The sequence below is a fragment of the Myxine glutinosa genome, chromosome 3 (assembly GCF_964187855.1).
Source record: "Myxine glutinosa chromosome 3, kmMyxGlut1.1, whole genome shotgun sequence".
Lineage (NCBI taxonomy): Eukaryota > Metazoa > Chordata > Myxini > Myxiniformes > Myxinidae > Myxine > Myxine glutinosa.
Window position 1 is genome coordinate 137,837,585 of NC_136263.1, and position 26,628 is coordinate 137,864,212.

At 43.9% G+C, this 26,628-nt stretch overlaps 2 protein-coding genes across 8 annotated transcripts in view; one reads left to right on the plus strand and one right to left on the minus strand.

The window, feature by feature from the left end:
• MARCHF5 (membrane associated ring-CH-type finger 5) overlaps window positions 1–6,615 on the minus strand; it is a 366,957-nt gene extending 360,342 nt beyond the window's left edge. The window contains exon 1 of one of the 3 annotated variants that reach the window (XM_068110060.2): window positions 6,407–6,615. In XM_068110060.2, the coding sequence (XP_067966161.1) occupies window positions 6,407–6,414 (8 nt within the window). In that variant the 5' untranslated portion in view covers window positions 6,415–6,615. Of the gene's footprint in view, window positions 1–6,241 lie in introns of all 3 variants that reach the window. The other 2 variants (XM_068110058.2, XM_068110059.2) reach the window with 2 other exon arrangements.
• Window positions 6,616–9,174: 2,559 nt separating this feature from the next.
• Window positions 9,175–26,628, plus strand: part of CPEB3 (cytoplasmic polyadenylation element binding protein 3) — a 231,018-nt gene continuing 213,564 nt past the window's right edge. For 2 of the 5 annotated variants that reach the window (XM_068110056.2, XM_078774597.1), the window contains exons 1-2: window positions 9,175–9,383; window positions 16,447–16,609. In XM_068110056.2, the coding sequence (XP_067966157.1) occupies window positions 16,477–16,609 (133 nt within the window). In that variant the 5' untranslated portion in view covers window positions 9,175–9,383; window positions 16,447–16,476. Of the gene's footprint in view, window positions 10,822–16,446; window positions 16,610–26,628 lie in introns of all 5 variants that reach the window. The other 3 variants (XM_068110050.2, XM_068110052.2, XM_068110051.2) reach the window with 2 other exon arrangements.

Below are 26,628 nucleotides of genomic sequence, written 5' to 3' on the forward strand. Positions count from 1 at the left end.
TGGCGGACGGGCCCGTAATGGAGGCGTACCTGCTCTCCAGCGATGATTCACTTTCGGAATAAAAAGCAAAACCCGTCACGCAGGTTTATTTGCCACAGCAATAACGACACTGTCACAGGAATCCCTTTCCCGGGGAAACCAATATTCGCTCTTGACCAATGTCCACCAGCGTCCGCCCGACCTCTCGAAGCAGATAGGCCTTCATTTCCCGATCTCACTCGATCCGCCGCTTCTTCTTCTACCGGTTTCTCTCTCACCCATCTCGTTTTCCTTCTGAGACATTATTTTTACCTTTGAAGACAGTTATCTCCATTTCACACTCAAACTGTAACAATAATAGTACAGTCACGTGAAAAAGTAAGTACACCCCATGTAAAGTTTTGACTTTTTCAACATATTTCAACATACAGCTATTTGATCTTCATTTCAACAATATTGACAGATAAAGGTGATATAATATAACAAATATCATGAAACATTTACATTTTGTAGTCCATTGTATAATTTAAATAAACATAAATGCAAATTTCGCATGTGGAAAAAGTAAGTACACCCTTGGCTCTAATAGGTGGTATTGCCCCCTTTGGCAGAAACAATCTCAAGTAGGCGTTTCTTATAACTGTCTACCAGTCTCTGACATCGACTGGGAGAAATTTTTGCCCACTCCTCCATGCAGAATTCTTTCAGCTGTGCGATGTTTGAGGGGTTTCTTGCATGCACAGCTCGTTTCAAATCCCCCCACAACATCTCGATGGGATTTAGATCCGGGCTTTGACTTGGCCATTCCAGAACCCTCCATTTCTTTCTTTTCAGCCATTCCTTGGTGGATTTACTGGTATGTTTAGGGTCATTGTCATGTTGCAAGGTCCACCTTCGGTTGATCTTCAACTTTCTGACAGATGGCCTCACATTATCCTCAAGCACCCTCTGGTACAATGAAGAATTAATCGTGCATTCTATGAGGGTGAGCTACCCAGGCCCTGCTGCAGCAAAGCTGCTCCAAACCATAATATTTCCACCACCATGCTTTACAGTTGGTATCAGGTTATTGTGGTCAAATGCTGTCTTTGGTTTTCGCCAAACATGTCTTCTGGTGCTGTGGCCAAATAGCTCTACCTTTGACTCATCTGTCCAGAGCACATTGTTCCAGAAGTGCTGGTATTTGCCTCGGTGTTCATTGGCAAACTTTAGTCTTGCCCTGATGTTCTTTCTGGACAGCAAAGGTTTCCTCCTGGCACACCTCCCATGTAGATCAAATTTGTGCAGCCTCTTTCTAATGGTAGACTCGTGCACTTTGACATCAACAGTGGCAAGAGCTACCTGTAGGTCCCGTGATGACATTCTGGGGTTCTTAGAGACTTCTTTCAGCATCTTGCGGTCTGCTCTCGGGCTGAACTTGCTGGGGCGGCCTGGCCCGAACAAGTTGGCAGTTGTTTGGAATCTTTTCCACTTGTAGATGATCTTCCGGACAGTCGAATGATTGATTTCAAATTCTTTGGAGATCTTTTTAAATCCCTTCCCAGACTCGTAGGCATCTATAACCTTCTTTCTGAAGGCCTCAGAAAGCTCTTTTGATCTCGGCATGGTGACGCCGCACACTTCAACAACAAAGAGCAAACCAAACTAAATGTCTGAGGTTTAAATAAGACAGGTTCCTCCAAGATCCTCTCCGACGATGTTCTAATCATTTGCACCTGAGCTGGTGCACCTGATTCTAATTTTAGGTATTTGAAGTAGTGATAAATGTAGGGGTGTACTTACTTTTTCCACATGCGAAATTTGCATTTATGTTTATTTAAATTATACAATGGACTACAAAATGTAAATATTTCATGATATTTGTGATATTATATCACCTTTATCTATCAATATTGTTGAAATGAAGATCAAATAGCTGTGTGTTGAATTATGTTGAAAAAGTCAAAACTTTACATGGGGTGTACTTACTTTTTCACGTGACTGTACACGAAACTAAAAATGCTTCAAGTGGATGACAACCACAAAGACGGAAGTGACGAATCCATAACACTATGGAGTGTTTTCATTCTGTACAGTAACTCGCGGGGATGCCGTGTTATGCAGCTGGTGGAAAATCCCGCGAATCTCTCCATGATGGTGTGGCTAAAATTAGCGGCCGCGAAAGCCATGAACACGCAAAGCACACAGCAGTGAATGTAGAAGCAGGTAATGCTCGCGGCTCATAGAAGATGTTGTTTTGCGTATGTCCAGCTGCGTTGTGCATGGCTGGTGAAAGATGGGTTTTATAAATGTGTCAAGCTAGCAGGTCGTGAATTCTATTTTTGCGCCCCTGAAAAACGACGAATTTGTAGAACACGGCCGCGAATAGAAAAAAAAAAAAAACACGAATACGCGGGACACTTTTCCGCGATCCGCGAATAGAGAAACACGGCCACGAATAGAGAAACAGGTCGCATTTTATCAACCGCATTTTATCAACCGTGAATACGTGGAACCGTGAATAGCAGGGTCTGACTGTAAATGATATGAAATTAAGTAGCTCCTCCATCATAAACTGATGCCTGTAGACAGACAAAATTCCCCGATTGCTTCTTTTTTTGGGGGGGGGGATACAGAATCGAGGCTCGTGAAAGAGCTAACACATTGATCATGAAAACATGCACAGACACATAAAACATACAATGAAAGGAGCGGGAGACAAGTGGGGGAGAGAGAGGGAAGCACACAAACACAACAACAGTAGAGAACAGGGACTTCGGTAGATGTGTGGAAGGGGAAGGCCTGAGGGAGGGAGGAGGGGTACACGGTATAAAGCAAAAGTGAAATTTGATGCATAACCACAGTTTTCACTTTGCGCACACCGCACACGGGGTAAGTACTACTGTGTTCAAAAAGTATCCGACCTTTATTTTTCGTGCGTAAAAAAAAAGAAGCTAGGGAGGCGTTGATTGGTGCACGTATGTAGGCGATCCTAATGCACACGCGTGAATTTCTTTCCACCTGCAGAAGCTGTCATTCGACGGCAGACCGCCGATGAGTGAGGACATGTAAGTTAGCGCTGTCGGATTTTCGTTTTTGACAAAATGACGGAAAAACTTGAACAACGCTACTGCATCAAATTTTGTGTAAAGCTTGGCGATTCCCAAGTGGAAACGATCCGCAAGATTCAACACCGTTCATTCCATTATGGAGGAGGATTTGGGCTTCAGGAGAATCTCAGCGAAGTTCGTACCAAAGCTGCTAACGATCGAGCAGAAGCAACTCCGTTTGGAGATCGCACAGGACATGCTGGAGACTGTGAACAGCGATCCCAGCTTCCTCAACACAGTGATCACTGGCGATGAGTCCTGGGTTTATGGGTACGACCCAGAAACCAAGTTGGTCATCACAATGGAAGCATCCAACATCCCCGAGGCCAAAAAACACAAAATTTGATGCAGTAGCGTTGTTCAAGTTTTTCCGTCATTTTGTCAAAAACGAAAATCCGACGGCGCTCACTTACATGTCCTCACTCATCGGCGGTCTGCCGTCGAATGACAGCTTCTGCAGGTGGGAAAAAATTCACGCGTGTGCATTAGGATCGCCTACATACGTGCACCAATCAACGCCTCTCTAGCTTCTTTTTTTTTACGCACGAAAAATAAAGGTCGGATACTTTTTGAACACACTACGTACAATATTTTTAAATGTTAAATAAATAGCTCATTCTGATCACTTGCACAATGCAACCACAATACACTTGTACTTCATCAAATATATCAAGCTTTTTCCCAAGCCATTTCATCATGTACATAAAGCTTTGATGCATTATGTCAGCAAGTAGGATGCACACCAGTATGTGATTGCAGTCTGCAAGACTGCCCCACTTGGTTTACGAGTTCCACAACTTAACGTTTGTCTTTGACTTGGAATCATGAACAACATCTCTTAGCATGGCGTGGCAACCCATTAGAATGTAACAAACAGTTTCATTTCAGAACTTTTACATTGAAAAGTACTATGCCTGTAAAGTGTTAAATAAAGAGCTCATTCTTGATTTACTTCGCTGTTTACCTCTGCCACCAAAGGTGAATGGAGGTTATGCTTTCACCCCTGTCTGGTTGTCTGTCTGTGTTTGTGAACAGGATGTTTCAAAAGGTTGTGGATGGATTATGACGAAATTTGATGGACAAGTTGGGCATGTCACAAAGACGAAATGATGATAGATTTTGGTGAAAATCTGAATCCGGATCTGAGAATTTTTATGTGATTTTTCACCAATGAGAGATAGGGGGAAAACGATATATATAACACGATATTTCAAAAAATAGTGGACAGATTCGGACGAAATGCGATGATTGGGCATGTGACGGGGACAAAATGATTAGATTTTGATAAAAATCCGAATCTGGATCTGAGAATTTTGTGATCATTCACCATTGAGAGATAGGGATAAAAATGATATATAGCAAGATACTTCAAAAAGTTGTGGACGGATTCAGAAGAAAATAGATGGACAGGATGGGTATGTGCAAGGACGAAATGATTTGATTTTGGTAAAAATCCCAATCTGGATCTGAGAATTTTTAATGGGATTCTTCCCTTTTGAGAGATAGGGGGAAAAAATCGATATATATATCACAATATTTCAAAAAATTATAGACGGATTCGGACGAAATGTGATGGATAGATTGGGCATGTGACATTGTGACAAGGACAAAATGATTAGATTTTGGTGAAAATCAAAAACCGGATGAGAATTTTTTATGTGATTCTTCACCAATGAGAGATAGGGAAAAAACGATATATATAACACGATATTTCAAAAAATTGTGGACAGATTCGGACAAAATGTGATGGACAGGTTGGGTATGTGACAAGGACGAAATTATTAGATTTTAGTGAAATTCCGAATCCGGATCAGATAATTTTTTGTGTGATTATTCTCCATTGAGAGATAGGGATAAAAATGATATATAGCAAGATATCTCAAAAGGTTGTGGACGGATTCAGAAGAAAATTGATGGACAGGATGGGTATGGGCAAGGACAAAATGATTCGATTTTGGTAAAAAAAATCCCAATCTGGATCTAAGAATTTTATTTATGGGATTCTTCCCTATTGAGAGATAGGGGGAAAAATCTATATACAGTATATATCACAATATTTCAAAAAAATTTAGACGGATTCGGACGAAATGTGATGGATAGATTGGGCCTGTGACAAGGACAAAGTTATTAGATTTTGGTGAAAATGGAAAACCGGATATGAGAATTTTTTATGTGATTCTTCACCAATGAGAGATAGGGGGAAAAACGATATATACAACACGATATTTCAAAAAATTGTAGACGGATTCGGACGAAATGTGATGGACAAGGACAAATTGATTAGATTTTGGTGAAAATCGAAAACCGGATGAGAATTTTTTATGTGATTCTTCACCAATGAGAGATAGGGAAAAAACAATATATGTGAAATACGATATTTCAAAAAAATGTGGACGGATTCGGACGAAACGCGATGGACAGATTTGGCGTGTGACAAGGACGAAATGATTCGATTTTGGTGAAAATCCGAATGTGAGAATTTTTATGTGATTATTCACCATTGAGAGGTAGAGATAAAAAATGATATATAGCAAGATATCTCAAAAACTTGTGGACAGATTCGGACAAAATGTGATGGACAGGTTGGGTATGTGACAAGGACGAAATTATTAGAGTTTGGTGAAAATCCGAATCCGGATCTGAGAATTTTTATGTGATTATTCACCAATGAGAGATTGGGAAAAGACGATATAAATATATATACACACACATCACGGTATTTCAAAAAATTGTGGACAGATTCGGACGAAACCTCGTGGATATGTCGGTTAATTCGCAAGAACAAAGGATTCGATTTTGGTTCATGTCCGAATCCAGATCAGACCCATCAGTGGATACCAACGGTAAACTGTTCAACCTGACGTGGGTTTGCACATGCCCTCGACCGAGTATCGTTCCAGTTACTCGAGTACTATTCCGAGCAGCACTCCAGTCGTAGTTTTATCACTAACGTCCACAACCAGAACTCGCACTTGACTTCATTGTTGGTTTGAAACGCTCTCTCTGAATCCCCAAACCCCCATAGTTGTTGTTTTGAGCTATTAACATAAACCGGTGTGTTTTGGTATGTGGTGGATGATTGTGAAAATGGTGACAATGTTACGTTAATGCTATTACTCTGTGATAAGGAACAAGACCACGTCATGTCCGAAGGTGAAACTCAAAATGTCCACCTCATGTCCAACCTGTCACTGTCAGACGACACAATCCCACGAAGTCTCTCCCCTTCTTCCACGGCCATTGTTAAGGCCTACAAGTCACTTTGGTACCCGTGAATATGGAGTACGCCAAGGGACAACCGCAATCAAGTTTACTTTGATAAACCTGTCAATGCTCACGTCCTCATCCCTCCTTTAGCGACGAATCGGAAGATATCGGCAAAACAACCACGGTCGCCTGGACATGAAAAGGACTTCCGATTGACCCATCCGACTAGTGCGCATGCGCGCCGCGGATGGCCTGGAAACAATAAAAAAAGATATTTTCTTTACTCAACTTGTTTTTTACTAAACGCGTTTCTCAAGCATGATTCCCACATAACTTCAAAATTATATCGTCTTCCTTTATATTAGCCATTTATATAACCTTCGAAACCCGGAATATTTAACCTCAGTGGGAGGAGCCAATTGCCAATTATTCATCTCCGTGGGAGGAGCCAATTGCTACATCATCTCAGTGGGAGGAGCCAATTGCTCCATTGCTGTGGGAATCGCCGATGAAGAGCCCATTCATTGCTTTGCATCCTTCGGGAGCAATGATGTTGTTTTTTAGATTTCCTTCTTTCATTTTAATGTTAGAAAAACCGCTATGAATTGAAGATAAAAGCTCCCTCCTCAATAAAAGCTCCCTCCTCCCTATATGCTCCCTCCTCAATTTGCAATGTGATGCTCAAATTTAAACAATAACAGCTAACAGGTGATAAATATAACATTCTCAGGCTCTTATTCTTCATTACCTCGCTGCATATAACTGCGAGTGGCATCATTGGCTGAGGTCGCGGCTCCGCTGCTGATCCCGCGCCCCCTGTGGGTTTGAGCAGGAATTATTAATTTGTTCAGGGTGCCGGTGATAGCTCGCCTACTCTTCGTGAAGACCACTGAAATCTTCAACTAATGTCGGCAGACGGTAGCGACCGTTTAACGTGCATCCGAGGATTGGCAAAGTCATTGATGAATCACCTGCCTGTGAAACACCGGGATGGCAGTTTACAGATGGGTCAGGATTTGAACTCACAGGTGAATGTGCATACCTGCAGGCCGTCCTGCCAGCCCAATTTTCACGTTGAATACACAAGGTTTGTCGAAGGAGGAAGAGGAGGAGGGTGAGGAAGAGGAGGAGGAGGAGGAGGAGAATGAGAGAGAGAAGAATGAGGAAGAGGAGAATGAGGCGGAGTAGGAGAATGAGGAGGAGGAGGAGAATGAGGAGGAGGAGAATGAGGAGAGGATGAGGTGAATTGAGCATGAAGGATGAAGAGGAGGCCATTTGGTCCGTCAAGCCTGCTCTACATCAACACCACATTAATTCAATCCAACAGTTTATCAAATTAAATTAATTGGGTGAAACGCGGAGTGTGGAAAAGGAATGAAAGCAGTCGGTGTACAATGGTCGCAGGTGTTTAACGATTACGCCGTTTGAAGATCGGGAACAACAAATCAGGTAAAACACAGAACAAAGGACGAAGAAGATTGAAGAAGGAGAAGATCGCGAGAACAGCTGATCTGCACTCCATGCTCCTCTATGTCTCCATGCTCCATGTCACCGTCTCTGGCACGTAAACATGGGTTCTTTGTTAGTTGTTGTACAATATAAGCATGTCATTAAGAGAAACATTCAAAACAACAGAAAATAAATAATTGTTGCACAGGAAAAAATATTTTTTTATGTTTTTAATTATTTATAGTTCCTCAAATTATATTGATGTAAAATAACGATCAATTCATGACTTTGCCTGAAAATATTTAAGTACATTTATTTCAAGCATACAAAGAATATAATGCTTTACATAAAGAATATTACTAATAAAAACCGGCATAAAACATTGGAACGTACAGTATACGAATCTGCAAATAACCGTTCCATCATGGCCGACAGATACCGCACAGCGATTGAAATAACGAAAACCTATTTAATGCGTCTTCAGATCCAGGTGATTGTGTGTTTGAATGCTTTATTAAAGAAATCAATAGCGAAATATCCCTAAGGGTATTTGGAATACGGTAAGTAAATATAATTTGCTCAACAGCTTGATTGATGTCCGCCTGATTTTGCTCGTATTCACTGAAAATACCTCAGATTCTCCATTTAATATGTCGACAGGTCGTTGTGATCGGTTTCCAGCTCGGATGTGTTTGCGGCGAGCGGGCATCATTTAATCTCATTGTGATTCCCGCTTCGTGCGTACGCTTTCATAAGTCTTCCAATGCGTATGGAATATTAAATTGCATGCGGATGTCGCAGCTCGCAGGAGAAGGCCTTGTTAATCGACAGCCTATTTTGCTTCAGATTAATCGCTCTCGGGATGATTTCAGTTCGCTTCCGACGTCACTTTACTCGAGCCCTTCAACATATATCGAAATAATTAGCACACGAACAGAGAGATGTTGGCGGTGCGCTCTTTCGTTGATACGGATCATTATGACGTATGCGTAGATGGCTTCGCTGGGGGAATTTAAACGCAAAGATGCAAAGCAAACGCCCAATGCAGAGCAAAGGGCGATACAAAACGCGATGATCTAAATTGAGTGTGACTGTGAGTGTGAGCGTTAAAAGACGCCGTTGCTCGGGATCACAAAATGCACGTACGAGGCCGACATTCAGTGCCCTTCGCTACATATCTTCATTTAATCACAAACACGACCAGAACCATGAAGTACGTCCTTATTCGATTTTTTTTTTTTCCATACGTCCATGCCCCTGGTGTCCCAAACACACTATCGGGTTTATTCCAGTCGAGCCCCAAGCGCGCCACGCAGCCAGTTAAAAGTCCCTGTGACGTCAGTATATGCTGATGAGCCCTCAGGATGGGCGAGGATGGGTTTTCTCCTGACGGGGCGCCTGGAAACAAGAAACGTACGTCGGTTGCTCATTGGACGAGCGCGCTGCCAACCGCAGGGGCCGCCGGGAAACGGCTCGCTGCTTGGGCGGAGCCGAGGGAGCGGCGGCGAGCGCCGATTGGTCGGAGCCGCTTCCGCGTGGGGCACGCGCGCCGCGCCCGGTGTCCGGGGCCGCGCGCTCCCCGTCACGGCACCTGCCCTTGAGCGTCGCGCGGGCGGAGCGCGCGGCGAGACAAGCGGTTGTCGAGAACGCGCACGGAAGGTTCGGCGTCGCGAAGCGCGATCGCACCACTCGCAGCACAACAATCCGATACTTCCCGGCTCTTTTCCGCGTTTAAAGAGCCGCCTTCCGGCTGTCGCCGACACCCTGTCCGTGCTTTTCCTCCTCGCCTGCGCAGCACGAGCATCACATCTTCCGAGGAGCGTCTCTTTTTACACAGACCTTTTAGCCGTGCAATAACCCGAGTCGTCGTCACTCTGCAAACGCACTCTTCTTCTTTTCCATTCTTTCTTTTTTTCCTTCTTTTATTTCTTTCTTCCTCCGTCCGATCTGTCTTTCTGAGGTGGTCGCCTCCCTGCGGATGCCACCCTAGATGGGGGATTTCTCCTTCGGCTTGCAGTCGACACGCAGCCGTAGCCCGACGTACGTCTCCTCCTCTTCATCATCTTCTTCCTCTTCATCCACCTCTCCACTAACCTCAGAGAGCAAGCGCGTCTCGTCTCCTCATCCACCATTGCCCGGCGTCGCTTTGTTTTTTCCCAGCCCGACGCCGCACGCCATGCAGGATGAGCTCTTGATGGACAGATCGACGGCCGCGCAATCTCAGCAACTACAGCAGCAGCTGTCCCCGCGGAGCGAGCAGGGCGTCGTCGAGACGAGCGACGCGACCTCCACCGAAGCGACCCTGGCAGCGATCTCCTGCGCCATCAGCAGCACGTCCGCGGCGGCGGCGAACGCGAACGTCTCGGCGCCGGGCGGCGGCGGTCGCGACCCCGTGGCGACCGGCTGCTGTAGCGGAAGCAGCAGCAGCAGCAGCAACAGCAATTCCTCCCTACCCATGGAGTCCCCGCTGCTGCCCAGCCTCGCCGCCTTTCAGGAGCCGCCCTTGTCGGCCGGTTTCGGCGCTTGGTCCACCGGCGTGAGCGGCGCTCCGGGGGACGAGAGCATCTTCCCCGGTCTGTCGTCCATCAACGGCACGGTCCTCTTCCCGCCCAACATCGGGCCCATGTTCGGACCCGGCTTCTCCCCGCAGATCTCGCTGCCGCCGCAGGCGACCCAAGGCCATCAGCACGCTCCTCCGCCGCCGCCTCCGGTTCCGGCGCACCAGCAGCAGCACCATCCGCAGCAGCGACGCTCCCCCGTGCCCCTGCAAGCGCCTTTCCCGCAGCGGAACGTCGGCTACGGCCACCACCAGCCCATCATGACGAGCAAGCCGTCCGCCTGGGGAGGCGCTCACCACCCGCAGCCCTGGGGTTCCGCGGGCTGGGGAGCCGCGCAAAGCCGCGGAGATCCCCGCCGCGCCGCCGGCCTGGGCATACCGACCCCGATGAACCCCATATCTCCCCTGAAGAAGCAGCACTTCCCCGGCAACAGCGCCATCGGGCCGCCCAAGTACGCCCGCTCACCCATGGCGCCGCAGAAGTCCTGGCTCGACGAGAGTGCCTACAGGGGAGACCCGAACAGCTTGCTCGCCTTCCCGGTACGTCCATGGGCTTGGGGTCGTGCAAAGGGTCTCTCGCTTCCAGCTTCCCGGAAAACGAAGTAAATAAAGCCCTGAATTCGATGTTTTTTTATTGCAAAAGAAAGAATCGTTTGTCCCATATTATTATTATCATTATTATTATGATAATAGCGCCACCAATGGTCTTGCCTGCTCCCGGTTTTACGGGCTGCTGCTGCCGTGTGTTTGCCACAGCTCGGCGGCCCTTGTCGCAATGCGTGCACATTCAAGGTGACACGGCTCCCTCCGCCGGCACATTAACATCCCCCTCCTGCTCCCCACCCGCACCCGACGCACTCACCTGCTCCCAAGACTCCTTATTGTCAATGTCCCGGTGATGCATCGCGCGCATACACTGTACAGGTAACCCGCTTTGTACAGTGACCCCTCGGAGTGCTCCTCGAAATGGTCTCGACACGACACCTCGAAGGGACGCGGTTCATTCATTTTTTTATTTCATTAGTTAAAAGGTCGATGTAGACCGGGCAGGGCGGTCGTGCAACGGTCAAGGTAGGTGTTGGTGGGGCGAAGTCCATGGAAGACCTTTTTAGAGGGTGAAAGGAAGGTGGTGGAGCCTCGAGGGAAAATAAGAGGGGTTATCAACACTGTGCAAGCAAGTTTATCCCATCCCTGATCCCAGGGATCTATAAATAACCAAACAGGCTTTACAGGGAAGGTCACGTGCGCGCGCCCACTTGGGTAACCTGCTCAACGGTGAATGAACAGCGATTCTCACCGACGATGCGATGCCCTCTGCTCCCTCCTGCTCTTTATGGTTATTCCGGTTTTTATATTCCTTAATCGTCTGAAGTGTGTGTGTGTTTGGTTGTTTTTTTTGGTCGTTCATTCTCCGAGCCGTTCGACAACGATAGGCTTTGTTTTAACCTCGTGATGGGTATCGCAGTGTTGTGGATAATTAAGGTTGATGCTAAAGGTTTGTGTTCCAGTATTGTGACACGTCGCTGAGAGAAGCAGAGAGGTAGAGAGTGCGCGCACACACATATTTGCATGTACCAAGTGTACACATACACATGCAAACACACACACACCTCTACATTTACACACACACACACACACACAACGTCTGCATCTACACACACACACACGCGTCTCCATCTACACACACACACACACACACACACACATGTCTGCATCTACACACACACACACACACACACACACACACACGCACACACACACACACGTCAGCATCTACACACAGACACACACGTCTGCATACACACACACACACACACACACACACACACACGCGTCTGCATCTACACACACACACACACACACACACACACACGCACATGTCTACATATGCACGTGCACACACAAATACATACACACGGCTACATCTACACACACAAGCACACACATGTCTGCATCTACACATGCAAACACACACAAGCACACACACAGGTCTGCATACACACACACACACACACACACACACACACACACACACACACACACACACACACACACACACATACACCCCTTTAATGAAAGGATAGTGTTTGGAAGGCAAGCCACATGGCAGGCTCTCAAACATCGCTGCTTTCCCATTCGCTCATATCAGGGTCGATGTGGCGTGGCGTGACGTGGCAGGGCATGTTTGGAAGTATTTTTTCCTGCCTGACGTATCCATCACTATTCCCTCGTGCATTTTTATAAACGTGTACTTCATACCATGGGGTGTTGCGCTCATTGTTGGCGATATATCTTTTAATGCTCAATTTCGAGTCGTTTTCCTGGGATTTGGAATGAAGCGTTTGGTGGAGGAAGCAATTTTGGTTGTGGCATTTATGACTGATTGCACCAGTTTTCAGGTGGGTGCATTTGTTTTGGTAAATCGAGTACAGTAATTGTCCACGTTGATGTATTTCCCCTGTCCAAGATTACTGTAACTCGATTTTTACTCCATTTGCACCCGTCACACACGATGCACAGATCACCCTGGAAGCTCTATTCGGGTTAGTGATGTTGCGTTTGCAAAATTGCGCGACGAGGATTAAAAAGCAGATTGGCGACGTGACTTTCGTGGTGGTCATGTGACCTGTCACTAACAGCTGAGCACGGCTCAATAATCGTTTTAATGTGAGGGTGTGGAGCCGTTTTATTCTCATTAAAGATATTTCAAGCTCCGTTTGTAACACTTGCTCCGTCATTGCGCTTAAAAAAAAAAAAAAAAAATCCCCAAGTTCTCAACTTGGTCCGCTTATCCCAAAGGATGTGTGACATTTTCAGGGTTTTCAATTATTGGCTGCAACACATTCTAAAAGCCATAATTTTGTCTTTTTTTTTCAAAATAAACGAAATTAATCAGACTCTGGCATGCGTAACGGTTATGGGGTCCGCTCTGAGTCTGGAAGGCCTGTGGTTCGAACCCCGGCCAAGTCGTACCGAAGACTTTTGAAATGGTACGTGCTGCTTCCTTGCTTGACCTTCGGCATTTAAAAGGATAGAGTATGGACAAACGACCATAGGTTGGTAATAATAGCACAGGCTTTTAACGATATCGATGTATTCCTCCATGATGGGCCTCCTCGTTCCTTGTGGGGAACATGTTGTTGTCGTCGGTGATGTCGGTGATGTCATCACTGTCGGTGATGATATTTATGATATTTGACTTTATTCTGTGTTTTACTGCTGAACTCGTACCTATTCGTCATTCGAGGCCCGACTGTTGCACTTTTGCAAACACACCTTGGGAAGCTGTTGTTCATTGTGTTACTTGAAGTTAATGAATGAGAATGTGAAGAGGTTGTTCTTTGGGGGCAGGAGGAGGGGAGCGGAGGGTGCTTCGGCACCGACGTCGGCACCGACGTCGGCAGAATTCATCTCTGCGTCCGTCAGACCCGTGTTCCAACGCAGGTGTATGCGTCTGCGGAAACGAACCGTCGCCCATGGACCGGACAAGTCATTGCGGTTGTTGCACGAAATAACTCGACGGCTCCTTAGCAGATGCATGCACCTGTGGCGAGTGTGCGACCGCCCGTCCTGAGGACTTGGTGTTTTGAAGGACAAAATTGAAGGCTTGCCAATGTTTGCTTCCTTTTACATCACAAACAAACGAAAACTCACGTGTTATATTCCCGCTGAATTGCAGCTGAACCACGACTCCTCGTTTATAAAATTAATGAAACAATTGCAGTGGGGGGTGCGAGGGCGGCAGATGTGCAAATCCATGCAAAGGCTGCACGGGCCTTCACTATGTTGGCCTTGAAGTTTGCCCTCGAATATGTCGTGAAAGTGTTTTATTTTTATTTTTTCTTTCCCCAATAAGTACAACAACAAAAAAAAAACTCCCACTTTCACCCGAATGTGTCCTTTGGATGGCTGTGCTCTTGTGAAATGCTCGATTCAAAGTTGTTATTTTTAAGCACTCGTTACACGTAGTGTACGTTACGGTAAATTTTGCCCTCGTTTGTCGACATTGCTCATCGGCAAATGCCTGCCCTGGGTGCGCGATAATTGTTTTTTTTTTTAAACCGAATGCAAGTTTTCTTACAAGCCTCCACCTTTTCACTGGATTATCCAGACAACAGAGCGCACACACGTCCGTATGATAAACGCTTGGGTTTTGCTATAAAATGACATGACTATTGTATGAATGAGGAAAGAGGCTTTGATGGGTTGGCGGAGGTGTTTTTCTTCTTCCCTCTACCTCCTCCTCTTCTTCTTCTTCCTCTACCTCTTCTTCTTCCTCTTTCACTTCCTCCTCTTCTTCTTGTAATGGTGAGTATAATAATGAGTGGCAGTGCAGAGCAGATGGGATGCTGTTTAATTATTGAAATGGTGAGCATGAAAAGCACAGAGGAAGCGGAAAGATGGAAGTTCTGCCTTTTCTGACGAGTCCCAGACACGGGACGTGACATGCTTCGCAGCAGGATCCCGGCTTGCATGAGACTATCTGTGTTGGCCAATTGGCTTTGTGCTGCAAAGGGCATTTTGATAAGATAAGGTTTATGTTGGTTATTTATGCTTCTAAAGGGTTCATTCCATTCGTTCTTTCAAAATGTCGACTTTCACCACAGAAATTGCTTCAAAATTGTCCGTAACCGTTCGTGTCCCATGAACATTAAACGTCGTTTTTAAACGCCCATGGGTGTGATGCACCATTAAGTGAGGGTGTATCGTCTCATTACCTGGTTTTGGAAAAGCTGTTGATGGTGTTGTGGTTGTTTTCTTTTCTCGCGTGGCTTTGCCGTGCCGAAAGCAGGATGGTGCAAAACTCATGGTTTTATAGCAGTGTTTAGGCGACCGTGCAATCCAACCATTGGCCCTATGTTTGTGTCTCGTTCTGATGAATCTCAGACAGACGTCTCCTGCTGCGTTGCACAGTCCTGTTCTCATGGCATTTTATTTGGAAACGAGCTGTTTTGGTTTTCTTTTTCACCAGTGTTCATGTCGTTGCATCATTTGGAACATCCGAGCACAAGTTAGCATGATAAATGAGCAAGTAGCCTTTTTAAAATGAGATTCCCCCTTTGACTGGAGTAATCACGTCGTTACTTACATGGTCATTAATTTGAGAACACATTACAGAAGTACAAGATCCAATATTGTACCATCGCAGTGGATTTGCATTATTCAACAAAAAGTTGGAATTTCTTGAAGCATCTCCTCTTAATCCTCTTCTTCTTCTTCTTCTTCTTTTGTATGCAGCACAAGGTTGCGGAATAGCGTCATTGGTTGAGGCATCATAGGTTGTGCTGCAGATGTGATGCCCTCTGTAGGTTATGGCAGAAAATTTTAACTTGGCCAGGGTGCCGGCAATAGCTCACCTACTCTTTGCAAAAGACACCATGGGATCTTAAAAAAAAAAAGAAAACCACCTTTAGAGGCCATTTTTCCCCGCAAGCGGGGGTTGGCCTTTTTCGGGCACCGTGGTTGTTGTTGTTTTTTGGTCCCCTTTTTGAAGCAATGTTTTACGGCCGGATGCCCTTCCTGACGCCAACCCTTTTTGCCGCCTTTAACGACAAACAGGGAATTACCAGTGAACTGGTACTCAATTAGCCGACCTCGGAAGGATGACAGGCTGAGTCAACCCCCCTGGCGTTAATTCAGCAATCGACCGGGATTCGAACCCAGGATCCTAGGATCCTAAGCCGGCACCCTAGCCGCTAGCCCAACACCAGGGTTCTTTGGGATCTTTAACATCCACTAAATAATTCTGGCAGATGGGAAGCAGTTTTACCTCCATCCAAGGGGTGGGCACACACATCGACGAATCACTGCCCGTGAAACACAAGGGTGACAGTTTATACTTGGGTCGGGATTCAATCCCAGGCTAGACAGCTTATAAGTGAGTGTGCGTACCCCGAGGCCATCCTGCCAGCACCGCACCTGCATTTGTATTCCTTTTATGTGAACCTATATTATGAGCTATGAAGTTTATAAATAATACAGGTTACATTTTCCCCTTTCATCCACTTGCACATTTTTATTCTTGCCTAATTTAGCTGATTGGCAAAACTTTGTCCATTGACCGACCAGGTATGATTTGCACACCTGTTATAAGGGAAATGGTGGGCAATCTTGTTATCCTGTCTGGCGTTGTGCAATGAAATTTTGATGTCTGTCTTCTCGTAGGAACGTGGGCGACCCTTTGACCCTCTGAGCATGCAAGCATTAGAGAGCTCTCTGCTGGACATCATGCAGGGGGAACACGATCAACTGAAAGGAACACCAAGGCCCACCAATGGTGCGGCGCTCAGTGCTGCTGCCGACATGGTGTGGAGAAGCCAGTTTGCGAGTAAGCTTTGCCCGTGTTCTGATTTCCATTGCACAACCATCGCTCCACCTCCCTTTAGATTTTCCACCAACCTTATTTCTTTAAGTGATCTTGAGCAAATCTACAGATCCACTTAGCTGTTCTAAAAGCAGTGCAGCAACACAAGGTTAAATCGGGAGGTCTTGTGATTGTACCTTCCAAAGCAATTTTGTGGAAAATGCATTGCAGCCGAGGTAATGGCTTACTGGAAAACAAATGTAATGCTTATTGATTTTCCTCTGTTTGTTGGCTTCAAACTTCTATGGAAAACAAAATATGTGTAATAGTCACCTTTTATTGTGGTAGTTAATGGTTAAATGTGTGGTCTTTGTTTTCGTTAATTATTATCAGGGACATTGGGAAAAATATTTTGATGCAGAGGAATCGAATCTTCTTCTTTTTCTTCCTCTTTTTCAGCTATTTTATTGTAGTTTTAATTGCTTATCAAATTAGTATTTTGAATCAACTTATTTATTTAATCCAGCATTAATCCAAAACCCAAATATCACGATCTACCACATTGTTATCATTCCAATTATGTTTTTAATTATACTGATCAGCAGTTTGACAATGGACGATGGGTCACCTTTCAAGTATGGAAGGGAGTGAGATTTATTAAATGAATCCGAAACTGTCCCCATGAAACGTAACATCGAGGTTAAAAATAAAACTAGGAAGCATCTGCAAATGCAAAGCCGGCCGCTTTTGTTTGTATTCAGATGTATTCCTTTTCCATATGCTTGATATAACGAAAACAGTTTAAACTAAAACGACACTCAGTAGAGCGCATACCTCCGCCAGGCTGAACAGTTTGTTTTGTATCTGTATGTTTTGTTTTGTATGATTTGTATCCCACTGATAGGCCGGATCTGGATTCGGACCTGAACCAAAATCTAATTGGCTTGTTCTTGTCACCTAACCAACTCGTCCACCAAGTTTAGTCAAAACATGTCCTTAACTTTTTAAAATCGAATAGGTTGGAATAGGTAAATCGAATCGAATAGATATTTAAAGATATCCTGCTGTATATCATTTTTGCCCATATCACTCAATGGTGAAGAATCACTTTAAAAAATTCTACTCGCTGGATCTGGATCCGGATCTTCACCAAAATTGAATCTATTCTTCCTTGTCACACACATAACCGGTCCACCAAGTTTCGTCCAAATCCGTCCATAACTTTTTGAGATATATTGTTCACAGACAGACAGACAGACAGGGGTGAAAACATAACCTCCATCCACCTTCAGTGGCGTATGTAAAAAAAAAAAATACAAAATGAAAATTGATGATTTTATGCAACCTTTGAGCTTTAGATCTAAAAAAAAAACATCAGCTTCTTGCTTTTGATTGGTGAACCAATTCTGTGACCCAATATGCAAATTCTTAAAATTTCAGGTCAATTGGACGAAAATTTTCCATTTTATGCAACCTTGACCTTTGAGCTATTGATCTAAAAAAAAAAAAACAATCGACTCCTACCTTTTCATTAGTGAACCAACTCAGTGACCTGATATGCAAATCCTTTCATTCAGGTGAAAATTGTTGATTTTACGCAACCATGACCTTTGACCTTTTGATCTAAGAAAAAAAAAATGCTTGTAGCTATTGAATCGTGAACCAATTCAGTGACCCAATATGCACATTCTTAAAATTTCAGGTCGGTCAGATGAAAATTGACGATTTTATGTGATGCTGACCTTTGACCTTTTGGCCACCAAATTATTAATTTGCCTTCTGCATATTCTCATAATTCAGCTTTGGTGAATATGTGATGACAAAACTCAAATGATAAATTTCAATTTCAGGCCAATTGGATGAAAATTTATGATTTTATGTGATGGTGACCTTTGGCCTTTTGACCTTTTGACCAAATTATTTATTTGCCTTCTCCGTATTCTCATAATAAAGCTTTGGTGAAAATTTGATGACGAAAGTGCAAATGAAAAAAATGTTACGGCCCGGACACACGCACATGCACAAACACACAGAAGTGATTTCAAAACCTTTATTGTTTTTGTAATATGCTTTTTCTTTTTGGGATACCTAATATCATTGGAATAATTCAGTTGATTTATGATCCCCTAACCTAACCCCTATACATACAGACATACATATACTTTTTTTAAATAAGGACTGGGTCCATCTGTCTGATCTCCTCTGTCTCTCTCTCTCTCTGTCTCTCTCTCTCTCTCTCTCTCCCTTTCTCTCCCTCTCTCTCCCTCTCTCTCCCTCGCTCTCTCTCCCTCGCTCTCTCTCCCTCGCTCTCTCTCCCTCGCTCTCTCTCTCCCTCCCTCTCTCTCCCTCTCTCTCTCTCCTTCTCATTCTCTCTCGCTCTCTCTCCCTCGCTCTCTCTCCCTCGCTCTCTCTCCCTCGCTCTCTCTCCCTAGCTCTCTCTCACTAGCTCTCTCTGACTATCTCTCTCTCCCTCACTCTCTCTCCCTCGCTCTCTCTCCCTCGCTCTCTCTCCCTCGCTCTCTCTCCCTCGCTCTCTCTCCCTCGCTCTCTCTCCCTTGCTCTCTCTCTCCCTCGCTCTCTCTCTCCCTCGCTCTCTCTCCCTCGCTCTCTCTCTCTCTCTCTCTCACTCTCTCTCTCTCTCTCTCACCGCTTTGCGCATTGGCAAAATTAACCATATTACAATTCTGCTCACATTATGATTCTTCCCCCACAAATCAAAACTGATGTCCAGCTCCTTTTTTCGCCTGGGCCAAACGGAATTAGACATTTCTCCAAGCATTCGGTATGCCGGATGACGACACGACATTCCCTTCCATGGATGGTGCTTCAAGCCAAACCATTGTGTTATTGTTGTTGTCTCCATTTATTCCTTTCATCACAGGATTGTTCTTTTTTTTTTCTTTTTCTTGCACTCCTGTCATATCGAACACTATTCCATTCTATCACCTGTCCTTGACGGATAAATCCACTAGTTGACGATAAAAACACCCGTTTTCACCTCTTCTTTTTTTTTTTTTAAATTGCCATCTGCTTTAATTGGTCTTTGTTAATTGAAAGTATTTGAATGAATTGTATTTTTGTGTATGTTTTTCATGCTAAAACAGTGATGGAGTCGATGGTACAATTAAGAAGAAGCTTCGCAAACACGTAGTTGTTTAGATAGTAATTTGACCAGCCTGTCCTATTTGTAAGGCATCGCATTGGAAACCTAGTCATACATAAATGTAAGCATTATTAATAGTTGTGCATGGAAATCAGAAAGCTGTTGAAAATGTTTTGTTTGCAAGTACTACAAAGCAAGACTGAGCTCACCAGCAAGATTATTTAATTAACCTTTCACACTGCTTTTCTACAAGTCGCCCACATGACGCGTGCAACGGGGAATTATCATAACCTTTTCCACATACTTCTTTTCACACATTCGGCATTATATTTGTGTGTTTGCAGATTAAAGGTCTCCAAGCCAAACGATAAAGCAAAGGTTCGTGGGCGTGAAGTGAACATGAACTCTAACCTTTAAGAAAAATCTTGCACAACAGTGGAATTTTTAAAAATTATGTTATCAATTCAAATACAGTTCTAAACTTTAACCCAGCTACATATGTTGTTGTCTTATCTGCTTTATTGATTTGGAATTTTTTCACATTGCTCAGGTTAATTATTTATTAATTATTGTTAATGGTTAGCTTAAATCTATTTTTACCTCCACCACCAAAGGTAGATGGAGGTTATGATTTCACCCCTCTCTGTCTGTCTGTTTGTCTGTCCGTTTGTGAACAAAATATCTGAAAAAGTTGTGGATGGATTCGGACAATTTGGCAGAGGTGTAGCGTATGTGACAAGGACGAAATGATTAGATTTTGGTGAAGATCCGGATTCGGATCCAGCTACTACAATTTTTAAAGTGATTTTTCATCATTGGGAGATAGGGCCAAAAACGATATATAGCAGGATATCTCAAAAAGTTGTGGACGGATTTGGACGAAACTTGGTGAACTAGTTGGGTGTCTGACAAGGATGATTCGATTCGAATTTAGTGAAGATCTAAATATGGATTTGGATATGATAATTATTTAATTTTTTTAAAATGATTCTTCACCATTGGGAGATAAGGCCAAAAACGATACATAGTAGGATATCTCAAAAAGTTGTGGACGGATTTGGACGAAACTTTGTGAACTATTTGGGTGTCTGACAAGGATGATTCGATTCGAATTTAGTGAAGATCTAAATATGGATTTGGATATGATAATTATTTAATTTTTTTAAAAAGTGATTCTTCACCATTGGGACATAAGGCCAAAAACGATACATAGCGGGATATCTAAAAAAAATGTATGGATGGATTTGAATGAAACTTGGTGGACAGGTTAGGTGTGTGACAGGGAAGAATCTATTCGATTTTGGTGAAGGATTTGCATACGAGAATTGTATAATTTTAACATGATTCTTCACTATTGAGAGATCGGGAAAAAAGTGATATATAACATGATATTTAAAAAAGTTATGCACAAGTTATGACTAAACTTGGTGGACGAGTTGGTTAGGTGACAAGAACAAGCCGATTAGATTTTGGTTCATGTCCGAATCCAGATCCGGCCTATCAGTGGGATACAAAATATAAACTGTTCAGCCTGGTGGAGGTATGCGCTCCACTGAGTGCTGTTCTAGTTACCCTCGCCAGAGGAGAGGGTATTGCATTTGAGTCCGTTTGTTTGTTTGTCTGTCTGTCTGTCTGTCTGTCTGTCTGTTTGTCCGCACAGAATAAATATGATTTTCTCTGCAACCGTTGGTTCGATTCACAGGATTTTCACCATAGGTGCAACTCCACCTGTATAATTTTTTAATGATAATTATGACGTCATAGGTCACGTGGTTTGGCCGCCATCTTGGAAAAAACGAAAAACTTTGCACCTATATATATCTCAGAAAGTGCTGAATATTAAAAATTGAGACATGGCTCATTGTAAAGAACTCTCCATGGGGAATAAAATATGTTAATAATGATGTCATAGGCGCCTCCATTATGATGTCATAATTCGACAAGAACAAAACTTCATCCGATCAAGATGAAATTTCTTGAGCGTCATGTAGGCACAAATTGTTGGGGGAAAAAAAAATAATGATGACGTCATCGGTCACGTGGTTCGGCCGCCATCTTGGAAAAACCAAAAAACTTTGCATCTCTATATCTCCGAAAGCGCTGAATAGAAAAAATTGAGACGTGGCTCATTGTAAAGAACTCTCCATGGGGAATAAAATATGTTATTGATGATGTCATAGGTGCCTTCATTATGATGTCATAATTCGACAAGTATAAAACTTCATCCGATCAAGATGGAATTTCTTGAGCGTCATGTAGGCATAAATTGTTGGGGGAAATATCTTTAATGATGACGTCATCGGTCACGTGGTTCGGTCGCCATATTTGTTTTAACACAAAAGCCGTAAAAACCACTGAAAACACATCCTGGCGAGGGTCTGCAATCTCTGATTGCTCTTTCTTGTTGATCAATGTTTTTATGTTGGGATAAAGACCGAGTTTATGTCGGGCAGACAAATACTGTGCGAGTTTATCATTTTCCACAAAAGCTGGAGATCACATGGAGGTTTACTTGCAGTGTGGGTTTGATAGTAGAACAAGTATAACATGGTAATTGCGGGGAAGCTTATTCACAGCAAGGTGTTTATAATCCACTCCTTTTTTTAATTCAACAATATTAATGAAATTAGAGTTAAATTAAGAGGAGCAGTCTTTAAGATTAAATGCCTACCCTGAAAGCAAAAATATTATCGTGGATAAATTTGTCTCAAATGCTGTATTAACGTCAAACTAGTGTACTGTACGTGTACTCGTGAGTTGACTATGACTACATACGCATCATGAGTTGGCATGTCCTTGCACGTACCATTACAAACCCTGTCTTTACCCCCTCTCGCTTTACCACCCTCACATCCACATGAAGTATGTGTTGAAGCTTCATCTGGATACCCAATTCCGTTGTTAGCAAGGGGCCTGTAGGATTTTAACGAACTTCCCAACACCCTCCCCCCGTCCCCCCCCCCCCCAAATTTAATATCATCAGAAAAGAATACCAATATTATAAAACGGCAAGAACAACCAATTTCTTGAGAATAAACCAAAACCAGATATGGTTTATCATATGACATCAAAATTGCATTACATTGTGTTCCTCCTCATCCATTGAGTGGAATCTCAGATATTGCTCTCATAGTATATATGCTTGAAGGGAACTTTCAAATCCTCTTTACTCCCTCGTGCATCGAGCATTTAGCTCAATATTTCGAAAGAGACTTTCACTCTAGCTCTTGTTGCCTTAATCTTGCCGTCGTGACACTATCAAAGTTGAGTGAAGAAATGCCTTTCTGTTTCACAACTTTACATGGGCCATCTTATGGTATCTTTAGGTTTTGACTGTGACCATAGCCCAATAACCTTGCAAAGGATGCTTCTCAATTGATCGTGGGATTTCTACCAGGGGCTCATGTCACGAATTTTGTATAAAAATGGTAAAAACAAAATCAAATAATTTCAGAATGAAATTCCAACTATCATTATTCATTAATATCTCGATTTTGCTATCTCAAAAAATATTGCTGTCCTTCAAACTTTAAAATGACTGTTTCCTACCTTTACAAGTATGTGTATACCCTAAGCGTAGAATATGTCAGCGTTTCTTCAGACTGAATTTTATTTTTGAAAATTCTAGTGACTGGCTCAATACCACACTATTGGAGTAATCATTTCAGCATCATGGGATTAATTTTAGCATTTTAGCCTGATTGACATCGTCATTTGACTACAGCTCTCAATGCTGAGATTCCTGGTTCAAACTAATGTCCTTGTAATTCGTGCAAATGTACACTGATGTTTTCTTATGTATTTACCTGTTTGTCCAAGCTCTTCCCTTATTCTGAGTCAGTATTTCAAAAATATAGTAAAGCTTAGGCCAAGCAAGTACAGTTCTGCATTTGTTTGAAAGAAAAGAGCAGATGTCATTTTACTCAATAGCTTTTAAATCCCATTTTAAAAGGTAGAATAAGAAAAACACCTTTGTTTGACTAATATGTAATCTAAGCACAATTAATCTGTCGTGTACCGTTGATCACTGCACCAAGTAGTAACAAATGTTCAATCGGAGGAATGTTGAATCTCCTGTTGCCTCCTCTCCCAACCTCCACCCCATTGTTCCACGAACACTAATCCTGATACTGACATTCACTGTATTTAAGTATGTTAAGTTGTTCACACCTTCACTGCTGTATCATTTGTAAAATGAAGTTCATTACAAGTCGAATTGATGGCTATAAAATTAAAATTATCCACCGATAGTCAGTCTGTCCATGAGAACCATTTTTGGTATGCACACACACACACATACACACACACACACACACACACACACACACACACACACACACACACACACACACACACCAACAAAAACAACAACGACGACATGCATTTTAAGGCCATTTTCCCTGCTAGAGCGGGGGTTAGCCTTGAGGTCCCCATGACAATCTTCTCCATCTTGCCCTATTTTCTACATCTCTCCTTGTTAACCCCGTTGCCCGCATTTCTTCTTCCACCATCTTTGGCCAAGTCTTTCTCGGTCTTCCCCGTCCTCTACTTCCTTCTACATTCATTTCCATCACTCTTCTCAACCAGTCACTTTCATCCTTCCTCAACACATGACCAAACCATCTCAACCTGTTCCTCTTCACAACATCAATCACAGGCTCTATTCCCATCATTTTTCGCAATTCATCATTTGTCTTCCTCTCTCTCAACGATACTCCACACATCCATCGAACCATTCGCATTTCCACCCTTTCCAACCTTCGTTGCTGCTCTACGTTCATTACCCATGTCTCGCTCCCATAAATCATAACACTTCTCACACATGCAGCATACACCTTTCCCTTCAGCTTCAACGACACTCCCCTCATCATCAGCACGCCACTCAATTCCCGAAACTTCTTCCATGCACATCTCACTCGAGCAACCGTTGCCGAGTCTGATCCACCTTCTCCATTCAGCATGTCTCCGAGGTAGCAAAATGTTTTCACACCTTCCAGCTTCACGCCGTCTCCAAGATCCAACTCAACATTTCCTCCATCTGCAGCTCCCTCTGTGCACACCTTACATTTGAATGTAGCTGCCACACTGGTTAATGACCCTCTCAGACCACTACATTTTTGATGAACCCACTCAGCGCACATTGTACATTGAATGGAGTTCACTCCGACACCCTTCCTGCACACAGCACAGGGCCACTTCCCAGTTCTTTCCACCTCACCACATGCTTTACCACTTGCCATCACCTTCGTCTTTCCGATATTCCCCTTCAGACCTTTTGTCTCCATACATTCCTTCCACTTGTTCATCTTTTCCTTCAGTCCATCCATACTTTCCGCAATCAACACCAGATCATCTGCATACAACAACTCCCACGGTAAACGCTCCTTCATGTTCTGAGCCAGCACCTCCATCACAGCTACAAATAGTAGTGGACTTAGTACCGACCCCTGATGCACTCCCACCTTCACCTCAAACTCACCACTGTTCCTCTCCTTTGTCCTTACAGCTGTGCGTGCTCTTTTGTACATTGCCATCACTACTCTGATCAACCATTCCTCCACTCCTAACTTCCTCATTGCCCATGTCAATACTTTGTGTGGAACCCTATCGAATGCTTTCTCCAGATCAACAAACCCAAGAAACAACTTCTTCCTCTTCTCCATGTACTTCTCCTGCAACTGCCTCACAATAAAAAGCACGTCTGTCGTTCCTCTTCCTGGCATAAATCCAAACTGCATTTCGTCGATCTTCACTTTCTTCCTTATCCTCCTCTCCAACACCCTTTCCAATACCTTCATTCCATGCTCCAATAACTTTATCGCTCGGTACGAGCCACACTCTAGAGGGTCACCTTTCCCCTTGTATAAAGGGACGAGGGTACTCAGTTCCCAATCCACTGGAATGCGGCCTTCTTTCACCGCCAGATTACAGATCTCTGTCATTCTCTTCACACCCAAACTTCCTGCTGCCTTCAACATATCTCCCACAACTCCCGTCGGCCCTCCCGCTTTTCTACTCTTCATTGCTTTTATCGCTTCCTCAACTTCCTTCTCAGTTATCTTCTCTGCCGATCCTAAAACTGGGTTACTCTCTATGTTGCCATCCCATTCATTCTCTGTATTCAACAGCATTTCCATATATCTTTTCCATCTTCCTTTAATTCCATCTGGGTCCACAACGATTTGTCCCACTTCATCCTTCAAGCAACTCACCCCCATCACATCACACCTCTCTTTCGCTATCTGCTTTGCAATCCTGAATACCGCTCTCTGACTCTCTTCCGAATCCAAGCGTTCTCCGAACATTTTCCTACATGCCTCCTGCGCCTTTGCTACCTCTTTCTTTGCAGCCTTCTTGGCTGCCTTATAACTTTCATGCTCTGCTGTTTCTGCTCCCGTACCCTTCGCCTTCTGCCACTCCTTGAACTTCTTCCTCTTCTCGTCAATCCTCTTTCCAACTTCATCATCCCACCACCATGTTTCCGAGTGCCTCGGTGGTCCTTTTGTCCATGCACATACCTCACCAACGGCTCCCAACAGACTAGCTTTCATTGACATCCAACCACTTTCAAGCTCAACCACATCATCCTCTACCCTACTCAGCCTCTCTTTTAATGCCTCCCTTACTGTCACCTCTTTCAACCTCCACACCTTCATTCTCGGTTGGTACTTCACCCGCCGAGCTCTCCTTGCACCTTTCACCCTTATGTCGCAGACAACCAAGTGGTGCTGTGAAACAGCCTCCTCCCCCGGGATCACCTTTGTGTCCCAGAGGTGCCCCCTATCTCACCTACGCACCAGCAGGTAGTCAACGGTTGTCGTCGACCCACCTGATGTGTATGTAACAAGCTTATTATCCCCTTTCTGGAACTGAGTATTACAAATCAACAAATCAGCTCCATCAGCAAACTCCAAAATCCTTTCACCTTCTCCATTTCTCA